At 46.8% G+C, this 13,588-nt stretch overlaps 1 protein-coding gene across 2 annotated transcripts in view; it reads right to left on the bottom strand.

The window, feature by feature from the left end:
• Window positions 1–10,813, bottom strand: part of ADAMTS12 (ADAM metallopeptidase with thrombospondin type 1 motif 12) — a 181,202-nt gene extending 170,389 nt beyond the window's left edge. For both annotated transcript variants that reach the window (XM_037530308.2, XM_037530310.2), the window contains exon 1: window positions 10,416–10,813. In XM_037530308.2, coding sequence (XP_037386205.1) covers window positions 10,416–10,542 — 127 coding nt within the window. In that variant the 5' untranslated portion in view covers window positions 10,543–10,813. The remainder of the gene's footprint in view (window positions 1–10,415) is intronic.
• Window positions 10,814–13,588: the final 2,775 nt, after the last annotated feature.

Here is a 13,588-nt window from a genome sequence, read left to right as displayed (position 1 = left end):
TTTTTTTAAAGATCTATTTATTTATTATTTATTTATTTTATTTTATTTTATTCTGGGTATAGTCAGAAGTGTGGGAGGGTGAGAGAATTCACCAGAGCCAGAGCGGGGAGCAGAGCAGGCAGAAGGACCGAAGTACACTGCTGAGGGGAGCAGCGGGAGGCAGGAGAGGTCTGCGCGCCATGTGGGACCCTCCTCCGGTGGCCAAGGAGCAGCCGGGGATCGAACCGGTGCTGCAGAGGCCGCGGGCAGCTTTGCAACCCAGCGCTCAACCGCTGCACCACCGGGGAGGCCCAACAATATTTTTAAAGCCCCAACTCTGATGCTCTCTCTTCTTTCTCCCAATGTCCCTGGTTGAAGTTTTGAAGTTCTCTCTTTCTCCTCTGAACCTCCAGTAGATATCAGACAGCCTTATTTTACAATGCTTTTCTGTTCATTACACTATTTCTCCTCAAACTCTTTGGAGCACAGAATGTTGCATATTTGCATATCGTCTATGCCTGATTCATACGCATGGATGTAACTGTGAAAACATTTGTAGCTAGATAATTAAAAGATTTGCACTTTATCAGATACAATTAAAAAAGACCTCCCCTTTCCCCAGGCAACTGCCTTCAAACACACTCTGTAGAATTCTTCCTCTCTGCCTCAGAAACATGACAGAGAACAGCTTTCACTCTTAGGAAACTAACAGTCTCCATCTTTAGGAGTAAAAAGCCCAGACCCATTGCTTCCTCTGCAGCAGTTAGGAGCAACAGACCACCAGCAATGTGAATAAATCTTGAGAAACAATGCTCCATGAAAATAAAAACAAGTTCATACAGAGTCATTTACATTAATGGCAAATACACACACACTGAAACAATACAAAGTTTGCCAGAATATAAGCAAACAACAAAAAGATACAAATGGAACCCATTAAAATGGAACAGTTTTCTATGAGGAATGGGAGTGGGAATGGGGATTTAAAAATGCATAAATAAAACACAAAAAAAGGGTTTTACGCAAATTAATAATACTAGAGCCATGACTAGGGGTCAACTTGACCAGTCCTCTGTACCACCTGCTTTCCAAGGAATATCTGGACCTATTACGATCAGATATTCTGTTTCAAGGTCAGAACCTTAGGAGAGGACTGGCCAGCATAGTGGGGTGCATATAGTTCAGCTTTGCAGTATTTCTCCTATGTCCCCTGTCCTTTTACTTGCAGTGATATCTCTGCGTCCTGCAGAGTTGGAACAGTATGGGGAAGTCAGGGGCAGGAAAAGTCTTGCTCCACTGGGTATAACTGTCATCTTGTAATGGTGCCCCTTATAAGGTCAATGTCCAGATGTTGATTCCTTTTCTCCAGATGTTGATTCCTTTTCTCCTACCCCTGATTAGCCTGCCTGTGAAGATAAAGCTCAAAGAGTTAAACACAGTTTGTCAAAGTATAAAAAACTAAAGCTTACCTAAGCCCAGCACATTTTGCCCAAAAAATATAAAGGCAAACAAATTTACAGCTTCTGAATCCACTGCTTTTTTTTTTTTTTTTAAGATTTATTTATTTATTTGTTTGTTTATTTATTTATTTATTTACAAGCACTGGGTACAGTCAGAAGTGCGGGAGGGTAAGAGAATTCACCAGAGCCAGAGCGGGGAGCAGAGCAGGCAGAAGGACCGAAGTACACTGCTGAGGGGAGCAGCGGGCGGCAGGAGAGGTCTGCGCGCCATGCGGGACCCTCCTCCGGTGGCCGGGGAGCAGCCGGGGATCGAACCGGCGCTGCATAGGCTGCGGGCAGCTTCACAACCCAGTGCTCAACCGCTGCGCCACCGGGGAGGCCCTGAATCCACTGCTTTTGATCTGATGGGTTTTTGAGAGAATCAGTATAAGCTGTTTGAGTAATGATATGATGATAAAAATTTGTTATTAAACCATTTTGTGGATTAAAAAACTGATAAGAGATCACAGTGCTGCTCAATATGCATCATTACTTGGATTACAGAGCTAATTCATATGTGCCATTATTTGGATTAAAATCAAGAGCTTCTTATTTCAAAATCACCTTCTTAGTGATTTCAAAATCACCTTCTTACTTCCATGAGCTGTTGTTCTTGGGAGAGTATAACAGAGTAGGAGAATGAGCATTGCCCCCTGGGGATGATGACTTGACAAGAAAAGCACTGCTTGGCTTTTTTTAAGAAGCTTTAATTAGCTCAGCAATAAGTGGAGATAATTGCCTCTTTATTGGGCAGAGTGCTGGGACATAAGACCAATTTGCCTCTTGATGTCATTGCAAAGAACGCAGCTAAGCCATGTCAGCACAGAGGTGTGGATGGAGAGAGATTACTTAGAGTGTGGTTTAAGCTGGTGACCCAGCTGCAGCTGCCTCATCTATACTACAGACATAATGTAACAGGGTGGTCCCCAGGAAAGGGGGAGGTTCCCTGCCCCACCCAAGGGAGGGTGGAGCTGAGCAGGGAGAGGAGAAGCTGAAGAAGAGACTGAGGAAGGAAGGAAGCAGGATGGAGCCAGGAGACCTGGAGGAGGCGCATGGAGCCTAGAGACACGTGAAGAAACTGCGCTTGTCTTTTGGTCGTGGACTGGGTGACACAGATGTGGGTGAGACCCGTGGGGAGGTGACCATGGCAGCTTTTATCTTGATGTTGATTTTGCTCTTTTCCTTCCGGGCTTGTCCGGTTGTTTCTGACCCTTTTCTGTGGATCCCCACTGGAAGGTGCTTCAGACTTGTGGCAGGCTTTGGGGCCTTGCTCTGGGCAGATCCCATTTGGATGGAGTTTTACCCGCGAGGGGACGGGTAACTTTGGGTGCTTGATTTAGAAACTAGATTCTTTGCCTTTCCTGTATTGTTTCCTAATTAAAGTTCCTTCCCATTAAAGTCTCCTATGTTTTTGTGTTAATGCGGCGGATGGCAGAACCCATTTAGAATAGGCAATAGGCAGGTTTGCGGTGTTTTGGGCTACCCCTCTCCCTGTCCTATAACAATAACAACAGTAGCCACCTCCTACGGTGGCTGTTAGGCGCCAAAACATTGCTCTCTGTAATAGATTGTGAACAGTGCTTGACAAGTAACGTCCACTAAACATTAGCTATTGTTGATATTAGAGATAGAAGCGTGGCTCCCAGAGATCACTGTAGTTAAGTTTTGGGGGAGTCAAGAATTATGCAAGGTTTGACTTCCCTTGAACATGGGGGATAGGGAAGCCAAGACCCACATAACTTGACCCCCCCAAAACTTAACCACAGTCCCTCAGTCTCCCAGGAGAATGGGTTTCAGGACCCAACCTGCCCACATCAAAATCCACAGACGCTCAAGTCCCTTCTAGTCAGTCTTCTGTATCCATAGATTCAACCAACAGACATCTATAGTTGGTCAAATGAGGGAATGTGGAGCCCCCATAGAAAAAAATCTGAATTGTACAGTTCAAACCCCTTTGTTCAAGGGGTGACTGTATATATAACCTTCAAGAGATAGGGCACACACCTTGGTCTCCTCTCAGTAGGAGCTCAGTTTGAAAAATGAGCTGGCTATCACTTGGGGCAAACAGAAAACAGAGCTCAGAGGGGATAAGATAGCAGTGGGGAAACAATAACAGCTCCTGGTTTTTACTATTACTCCGGCTAAGCATCAAGACTGTACCAACTTGGTCTTGTCTCATCCTGGCAGTTCTCTTGGGCATTAGTAACAGTGTCCCTCAGGTTAGCTTTCACTCCCTCTGGGAATCAGGCAATAAAAAGAGATGAGTTGTACTCGGGCAAGTTGACCCCAGAGACAATCCCTCTAACATCTGCCCTTGAAGCAGGAAGTTGCTAAGTCTACTGCTTGGAATCTGCTGCTTGGATCCTGCTGCTGGCTGGAGCAGAAAGTGACTGGGTGTGCTGCCCACAGTAGTAGCAGTGGTTACCTTGACCCCCTTCCTAAACAATCAGGAAAGTCCATGATGGATGGGGTGACAGGTTTCCGCATACAAATTGTATAAACCCTGCCATTTCTGCTCTTCAGGGCTCAGAATTTGGGAGCTATTCCAGTGGGCCTGCCGGTGTGCCAAATAAATCTCTCTCTCTACCTCTCTGAGTGCCACCTGATTTCTCTGGGAAAATTGCCATAACACCCTCATTGCCCCTGAAGTTTCGAGAACCAGATTCCATAGTGGGCTGTCAACAAAGTTGGTTGAGTCACACTGTAATTACTCATGATCTACACTAAGATTTATGGAAATACATTTAAGTCCTGAAGAGTTTGACTTGTTGTATTTAAAATTAGATTTGAAATCCTTGACCACAAACTTTAATGATACCTCATGAGAAACTTTGCATGAAGCCTGTTGGTACAAGTATTTTTGGAAATACCACATACCAAGTGATCTTTTGCCCTCTGTCTAGAAAGGAGAGATACTTACCTGCCAGGTTTTATAAAGTTTAGATTAAATCTGTCTGAGAAAACTTTCACTTTGTTAGCCCACTTACTAAAAGGAGCAGGGAATTCCTGTAATGGTCAAGAGCTTATTTTCATAATTGGCTTCCATGGGCTATTGTAACTTTCAAGTATAGTTTTTGTTTGTTTGTTTGTTTGTTTTAAAGATTTATTTATTCATGCATACAAGAACTGGGATACAGGCCAGAGGTGCAGGGAGTGGAAGAATCCACCAGAGCGAGGAGCAGACCAGGCAAATTTACTGAGATAGACTGCTAAGGGGAGCAGCAGGTGAGTCAGGAGAGGTCAGCTGAGCCATGTGGGTAGCTCCCTGGCCGGGGATTGAACTCGTGCTGCAGTGGCTGCAGATAACTTCATAGTGCTGAGAATTAAACCCTATGCGCCACCAGGGAGGACCTCAAGTATAGTTTTGTTTGTTTTTTTTAATAGAGGCATGTTTTATTTATTTGTTTTGTTTGTTTGTTTTTGTTTATACATGCACTGGGTACAGTCAGAAGCGCGGGAGGGTGAGAGAATTCACCAGAGCCAGAGTTGGGAGCAGAGCAGGCAGAAGGACCAAAGTACACTGCTGAGGGGAGCAGCGGGCGGCAGGAGAGGTCTGCGCGCCATGTGGGACCCTCCTCCGGTGGCCGGGGAGCAGCCGGGGATCAAACCAGCGCAGCAGAGGCCGCGGGCAGCTTCGCAACCCAGCGCTCAACCGCTGTGCCACCGGGGAGGCCCAAGTATAGTTTTAATATGGAAAATTAACATATTGAAATGTTGTGGAGGATGGTGCTGAACCCCTTGCAATTGTAAAATATGCCACAGGAGATTGGATTTGTTTATCAGTAACTAAATGCAATATGAGAGCCACATTGTGGGAGAACCAGTGAAATTCAAACTAGGCCTGTAGTGAACTGATAGTAATTAATAACATTAATAGTAATATTCATAGCATTGATATTAATTTCATATACTGTACTATGGTTATGTTATCATGAACATTCAAGGGAGCTGAGTGATGAGTACTTTTTTCAACTTTTCTGTAAGTCAAAATGCATTTCAAAATAAAAACGTTTTAAAAAGGAAAAACAGAATTTTCAACCCTACATGTGACCAACCTAGAATTGCCTAATTAACATAAATAATTTCATAATTCACAAAATAAAATATCAAAACTGTGAAGTCTCTTTTTACATTATGAAAACACCTGAAATCATTTTCTCCTGGCAGGATTTATTTTTTGCAAGTAGCATAAATGCACAATTTTAACACTGATCTTGAAATGTGCTGTAACACTCGCTGTGTTCCAACATAACAAGCCTGTGTGACCCAATGCACATCTGGAACATCTGGAGGAGCACCTGCCCTGGTGATCTTACAGGTAACCAGCCCCAAATGAGACCACTAAAGTGACTGGTAACTGGTAAACCAAGAAACAAAGAACCTAAGGAATACTGTGCTCTGCAGAAGAGAAGATTAATATTTCCCGCTATTCTGGTACTTCCTTCTGAAAGTCAGGGCAGATTCATCCATCAGAAAGGAATGATGTGGAAAGAGCACTGGGCAGAGTTGATCAAATCTGCCCTTTTGGTTCCAGAAAGTATTGAATTTATCTCAATATTCCTTTGTAGGTCTAAAATCTTTTTTTTTTTAAAAATTTATTTATGCATACAAGAGCTGGGGCACAGGCCAGAGGTGTGGGGGGTGAGAGGATTCACCAGAGACAAAGCGGGGAGCAGAACAGGTAGACTGACTGAAATACACTGCTGAGGGGAGCAGCAGGCAAGTCAGGAGAGGTCTGCTGTACCATGTAGGTAGCCCCCTGGCTGCCTTAACCCCTTGAGTGACCAGGGAGGCCATAGGTCTAAAATCTTAATGAAGATACAAAATCCTAATTAAGACTGACCCTTAGAACTAGAAACAGTTGGGGTTCATTCTAAGGTTAAAAACTAAACCCCCATTCCTTGCCCAGCAGGCAAGTTTGGGAGCCTAGAATAGATAAGGGGAAATCACCAAGGCTGCTATGGGAACCAGGCCACAAGGTCGATCACCTTGACCATGAATGCAGAAGCAGGGCTGTAACAGGGTGGTCCCCAGGAAAGGGGGAGGTTCCCTGCCCCACCCAAGGGAGGGTGGAGCTGAGCAGGAAGAGGAGAAGCTGAAGAAGAGACTGAGGTAGGAAGCAGGATGGAGCCAGGAGACCTGGAGGAGGCGCATGGAGCCTAGAGACACGTGAAGAAACTGCGCTTGTCTTTTAGTCGTGGACTGGGTGACACAGATGTGGGTGAGACCCGTGGGGAGGTGACTATGGCAGCTTTTATCTTGATGTTGATTCTGCTCTTTTCCTTCCGGGCTTGTCCGGTTGTTTGTGACCCTTTTCTGTGGGTCCCCACTGGAAGATGCTTTAGACTTGTGGCAGGCTTTGGGGCCTTGCTCTGGGCCAATCCCATTTGGATGGACTTTTACCCACTAGGGGACGGGTAACTTTGGGTGCTTCATTTAGAAACTAGACTCTTTGCCTTACCTGTATTGTTTCCTAGTTTTATTAAAGTTCCTTTTCATTAAAGTCTCCTATGTTTTGTGTTGATGCGGCGGATGGCAGAACCCATTTAGAATAGGCAGGTTTGCGGGGCTTGGGCTGCCCCTCTCCCTGTCCTATAACAGGGCCAGGACACATTCTCTGTCAAAGGTCAACACCCAAGAACAGACAGCAGAGCAGATAACAGGTCATAAAAGAAAGGCTTAAGCCCTCTTGGAGCACAGACTCCTCCCTACCAGCCCCCAGCTCTCTTGCAGGGTATTTCAATAAATTCGCCTTTTCCTGTTCTCCACTCCATCTCTGGTGAATTCTTTCACCCCCACGGCTTTGGCCTCAGCCCTATTTCTCCCACTGCGGAAACCTTAATGGTTACCTAGGTTGTGAACATATTTCCAGCTGTGGGTCCCTGTACAATCGCTTTCACCCACTGAGTGTTCAGTAGGAGCGGCCTCAAGATAGCTGGGCTAACAGAGGGATGAGCTGCCTAGGCCTTTCCTTCCTCAGCTATAAAGGGAAAAAGGATGGGCGAGATGATAGCTGAAGTAATTTGCAAATTTAAATATTTGGAATTTGGAAACGATTCAAAAATGTTGTCAGAGTGGAAATAGAAGTCTAGGGAGATTGATTATTGCGAGGCAGCGGCTGGCAGGGCACTTGGAAGCAAAGCCCAGGTCATCCTATTCCCAGGAAGCCTTCAAATTTCCTGCTCACTAGTTTGCCCTTATATTCTCTATTCTCTCTCTCTCTCTCTCTCTCTCTCTCTCTCTCTCTCTCCACTGTGTCTCTTTCTTCTTCCTTCCCTCCCTCCTTAGTTCTCAGTGGAAATCTGCTCAGAAATTTCTCCTTTGCACAAAATGTGAATTAATTCTAAATCCACTGGTGAGTTTATTAAGAACTATTGCATTTTAATATTTAATAAAAGTTGACCAAATAAAGGTTTGTATACAATAGTTGCCATTTAATACATTGCCAAAGCAACCTTTCTCCTTCTTGCCTATTAAAGTCTGGCTAAACGTTCAAAAAAAAAGACTAATATTTGGGTGAAAAAGCTTTTAAATCTGAAATTGTTACAGGGCAGGGAGAGGGACAGCCTGGAACCTCCCCCTTTCCTGGGGACCACCCTGCTACAATATATTTAAAACCTAAATATATGCATGGCTAATAAGCTAGGAGCTCTTTGCATCTATTTTCAGCATGGCAGACCCTCAGCCCATAACACTCCAAGTGACAGGGAAAGCAACCATCTCACTTTCCAGAGAGGAGAAAGCAAAGCCCAGTGGTGTCTACTCCACACGGAGCTGAATTTGCTCACAAAGATGTGGAGCAAGCAGAACTGAAAATCAACCCAGGAGAATGTGTGTCTTTGAACCGAATCGCCTCCAAATGCCCTGGGAAGTGCTGGCCGGCTTTGTGCTGCCCCAGAGGAGAGACTTTTCACAAAGGGGCTGTTTTTCAAAGAACAACAAACACTGCTATTTTAAACTTGGGGGAGGGAGATTGTATCTGGACCGTTTACACAAGCAGTGCGGCTGACTGACATCTAACCCCAGTGTTTGTGGGCGCCAGCTTCCAAGTAAAGCAAAGGGGTTTATTTCTGACAGCTCTCACAGCCGCAAGCTCTCCAGCAGCATTCAAACTTTGCAACGTAGGCAGAAAACCCTGAGTGGAAATCCTCTACAAGCACAGGCTGGGGGTGCCTGCCACCCAAGTAGTCTTGAGGATTAAAGGGGGTCAAAAGTTATGGAAGCTTCCCAAGTCTTGAGCACACACAGCAGACACAGGACTTAATCCTCGGGTATCCTCCTGAATATTGCTCAGGGCAATTTCTGCTTGATTAAAGGAGTCAGGTGACCAGAGTTTACAGTGGCCTCCCATGCTCCACTATCAGCCAGGCCCATCAGTTTCTGGGTTTCAGCTTCTACATCTGTCAGGCAGCACTGGTCACAGTGGTCCCTGCACCGGCCACCAGGCTGTTGTCTTGGTCAGTGGATGGACCTGACGGGGTATTGACAAGATGTAGGGTTCGGATGAGCGGAGGTCCTTGGTTTTTACAATCTGAAATATTTAAAACCTAAATATATGCATGGCTAATAAGCTCGGAGCACTTTACTTCTGAGAAAAATGTCAGCAGAGTTCCTCTTTCATTGGCACATGGTGAGTTTGGCAAGGAGACGAAGACTTTTTCACAGATGCAAGCATACAAAGGTTACCTCCAAAAGGACACGTTCATTAGAGAAAAAAGAAAGGAGAGGAAGCCTGCAGAGGCAGGCTGGGAAGAGAGCTGCCCTTCCCTGGGGCAGTTGTTTTTCTGATGGGTTCCTTTTGGGGGAGGGCTTCATTCCTGTGTGGAATTGTTATCTATTGTTAAATTAATCACTTCTAGGATATTTTGTCCTTTTGTAATGACTGACAACTTCCATACCCCATCTCCTGAAAGGTGGTGAATGGTTCTAGAGTTGGTTTAATGAAGATATTAAACTTCTCTACCCCCACCTCCAGTTTCTGGTCTTGTGATGCCTCTAGCCCAAATTTTCTACTCTAAGCCTCCATCAGACCCACACAGAGTGCCTGAGCAGTCTTTACCTGAGGAACCTGCTCCAGCCACCACCAGGCCCATCACACTGGGGCCATCGAGCCGTGGCGTCCATCACTATGGCTCTGGCCCATGCTCTCCCCACCAAACAGGAAACTGATCCTACTCTTCCCAGTTCAATTAAAAAAAAAAAAAAAAAAACAGAGGCAACAGGAGCACCCTGCTCACAGTGTGGGGCTTAAAATAAATTAATAAAAAGTTGCCCATCTCCTCTCCATTGCTTTCTTGAGCTTCATGAGTCCAGGAAATTCACAAAGAGCAGCAGGCAACTGTGATCAGGAAAACAGGACAGGCAAAGGTGAGTCCCCCCAGGGACAAATTACTCCTCTCACCTCCCTCCTACCCCTCCCAAAGGCTGCTATTTAAAAAACACAGCCCTTAATCTTTCCAGGAAACCAAAACAGAGGCAAGTTCACTCAGCATGGGGGCAGAACCACATTTCCCCTGCCCTGAGCAGTTAAAACTAACTAGAAACACTGCACTGACTGCTAGTGGCCAGTTGGAATTTTTGTTGAAAAAAAGTCATTTTTCCTGTTCAGAATCTGCAAAGCAGGGGATTGAGACAGTGCAGCATTCACAGTGGAGACAAAACAAGAGAAGGAGGAGGTTTACCAGCTACCTCTAGGCTGTGGGCTGCAGCCTCATCAGGGCTAGAGATCAGGATCCTCACCTTCCGGTAAGACTCAAGGTGTCATCACCTTCGACACTGAATTTTGAGAATCCCTGCATTTCCCAGTCTAAGCTTCTTGCAACTGGGCCCAAAGGCTTTGCAGAGTTCAGCCGAGTGGGGGAAGGGAAGAGGGCGCAACCAACTTTTCACGCGTCTCACCACCAAGGCTTTCAAAGGAAATAAAGAGAAGCCACTAACCTTGCCTCCGGTCGGGGAAGCGCACCGGGCCCGGCTGAGCTGGTCTCCCATAGCCAAGGGTCCCCACATTAAGAAGCTGAGCCACAATGGAGAGGTTTGCAAGCCAGCTCCTCTGGGCACATGGCATGATTCGGTTGTTGGGGAGAAGCAGCAAGTTTTAGCTCAGCTCAGAACATCGAGTCCTCGCCCGTGGCCGAGCAGGAAGAGGCGGGGGGGCATGGTCCAGGAGTGGGGGGGAGCGGCTGCGGAGTTGCCACGATCTCCCTTTGCTTTTTTGAAATAGAGAGGGGCTCGTTACCCCTCTGTCCCCTCCCTCCGTCCGAAAGGGGAGTGATTCGGTGGACAGAGTCTGCTTTCCGCGGGGTGTGCAGTGGGCCAGGGAGGGAGGGTGCAGCCCACCCCAGATCCCCACCCCTCGGCCTGCCGCGCGCCTCGCAGCCGCTTGCTGGGCTCATCTTCCCCCCAAACACACACCCACCCCCTCCTCAGCCCCGCCCAGAGCCGGGCCTGCCGGCCAAATAGGGGAGACCCGGGAGAGCCACCCTGGGCGGGACTCCCTGAGAGGCCCCGGGCCAGCCCCTCACCCGGCCCTAGAGCTGGAGAATGTGGAGCGCAGAGAAGGGGCGAGGGACCCGCTCCCTCACGCCGGCTCAGTGCTGCCGCCTTGCTTCCCCCAGCTCCAGAACTTTTCCTAAGGTTGCGCTCCCCAGAGCCCTCACCTCATCAGACTTCAGGGATTCTCCTCCAGGGAAGATGAGGACGTCCTTTGGCAAAAAAGAAAAACCAAGTTTCCTCTTGGTCAAGTTGTTAGGGGGAAATGATGTCCTGAGCTAATCCCATACAGGCTTTGTGGACCCTTTTATTAACCATTCACGTGTGCCTGCAGTAGAGCATTGATAAGTCCTTTTAAGCACGCGGTGAGGACCCACAGTCAGGCACCCCGTTTTGTATCGGGGTTGCTCTACAACAAAGTCACACAATGGGAAACCGTCTGAGCTAAACTGCGAGCCCCTTCCACCCCCTTAGTCTGTAGGTGAGATGGTGACACCCTAGCACTGCGAGCCCCACATCTGCAGGCCTCTCAGGTGCCTGCCTTCTTTTATAACCACCATCCCCTTTCCTGACCCACCTGGGCTCATCCAGAAGGAAAGCAGGAGGGCGCGGGAAGGGACCAGCCCAGGAGTGTGAAGGTATTTTCTGCAGTACATCTGCCCAGGCTGCACATGGAGGGGACATCCCGCCAGAGAAGCTTTACATCACAGAGAGAATGCCACAAACCAAGGAGCTTGCCAGGCATCCTGACAATTTACTGGGCTATCCAGCCAGAGTTTTGCACCTCTAAGCTGAAACAGGCCTCCTTACTCCATCCAGGAGGAATTTGGCCCTGGTATTGGTTCTCCACGGCCTCCAGCCAACCACCAGCCCTCCCAGGGAAGAGGGCAAAACCAGCCGTCTGCATCTGACCCTGCACTGGCAGCACAGCCTAGCCAAAGCAGTGGGGGGTCCTCAAACGCATGGGGGCCCTCACAGGCCTGGGTAGATCGTCTGAAGGATTTCAGATTGGATACACGTACACATGAAGTTTCAAGGGGTACCTATTAGTTTCTTCTAGTGGCTCTTAAAATTACCATAAACTAGGGGACCTAACACCAATTAATTATCTTATGATTCTGGAGGTCAGAAGTCTGAGACAGATCTCCCTGAGTGAAAAAATCAAGATGTTAACACAGCTGCAGTCCACTTAGAAGTTGTGCAGGTGAATCTGTTTTCTAGTCTTTGTCAGCTTCCACAGGTTGCCCACATTCCTTGGCTCATATCCCTCTTGCACCGTTTTCAAAGTCAGGGATGGCCAGCCAAGTCCCTAAGCCACACCATCCCATCACTAGCTCACCTGTTTTCCCCTTTTCCGTTTATAAGGACCCTTGTGATTGCAATGGACTCACCCAGGTCTTTCAGGCTAATCTCTTTTAAAGTCAGCTGATCAGCAACCTTAATTTCCTCTACATCCTTTATCTCCTTTTTCATGCAACATAGTATGTTATGTCCTTATGGACCAGTCAAAGATAGAACAATTAGACATTCGAAAGAAAATGCCAAGTAGACCATTGGCTAGACAAATCCAGAAAGAGCATCATATGGGAGGTATACATTCGAAAATCATCATAGGTTTGTGGATAATACTGACAATCATGAAAACCTATTGAGTGACTGGAGCCGAGAAGACACTTCTTTACAGTGTACACCTGCTATATGCATACACATATATAGAGTATGAAACCATCGGGGGCCTCCCTGGTGGCGCAGGGGGTTGAACACAGCACTGTGAAGCTGTCCACAGCCTCTACAGTGCAGGTTCAATTCCCGGCTGGCCAAGGAGATTCCCACATGGCGCAGCAGACCTCTCCTGTCATGCCCACTGCTCCCCTCAGCAGTGCTATTGGTCTGTCTGCCTGTTGTGCTCCCCACTCTGTCTCTGGTGAATCCTCTCAGCCTCCTGCGCCTCTGGCCTGTACCCCAGCTATTGTATGAATAAAAAAATAAATCTTTAAAAAAAAAAGAAACAATCACCATGATAGTCTTTTTTTTTTTAAAGATTTATTTATCTATGTATATAAGAACTGGGGTATAGGCCAGAGGTGTGGAGGGTGAGAGGGTTTACCAGAGGGTTTACCAGATTAGGGAGCAAAACAGGTAGATTGACTGAAAACACTGTTGAAGGGAGCAGCAGGCGAGACAGGAGAGGTCTGCTGCACCATGTGGGTAGCTCCCTAGTGAGCTGGGGATTGAACTCCTGCTGCAGAGGCTGTGATAGCTTCCTAGTGCTGTGCTTAATCCCTTGCACCACTAGGGAGGCCTACCACGATAAAGTCTTGATGTGTGGCTGTGTATGTGTAACCTGAAGCTTCCTTCTACCATTTGGTAATCCCTTTCTCTTGCAACATGTGCAACCACAGGGAGCCACCATCCTGCTTTACATCATTGGAGATAAGTTAGCATTTCTAGAATTTTACTTAAGTTATACAATATTTGTGCTCATTTTTGTCTGTGTTCTTTCACTCAACATAGTTGAGATTCTTATTACATTTTCTATCCCTATACTCCTTTTGTAATCTGCATAGTATTTCACTGTATGCATCTACTGCAATTGGTCTATTCACTAGTTTACCTGTTAA

This window comes from Talpa occidentalis, unplaced genomic scaffold (assembly GCF_014898055.3).
Source record: "Talpa occidentalis isolate TD23 unplaced genomic scaffold, MPIMG_talOcc4v2.1 talOcc4.6, whole genome shotgun sequence".
NCBI lineage: Eukaryota > Metazoa > Chordata > Mammalia > Eulipotyphla > Talpidae > Talpa > Talpa occidentalis.
Note: the sequence above shows the minus strand (reverse complement) of the source record. Positions and strands in the feature narration are given on the sequence as shown.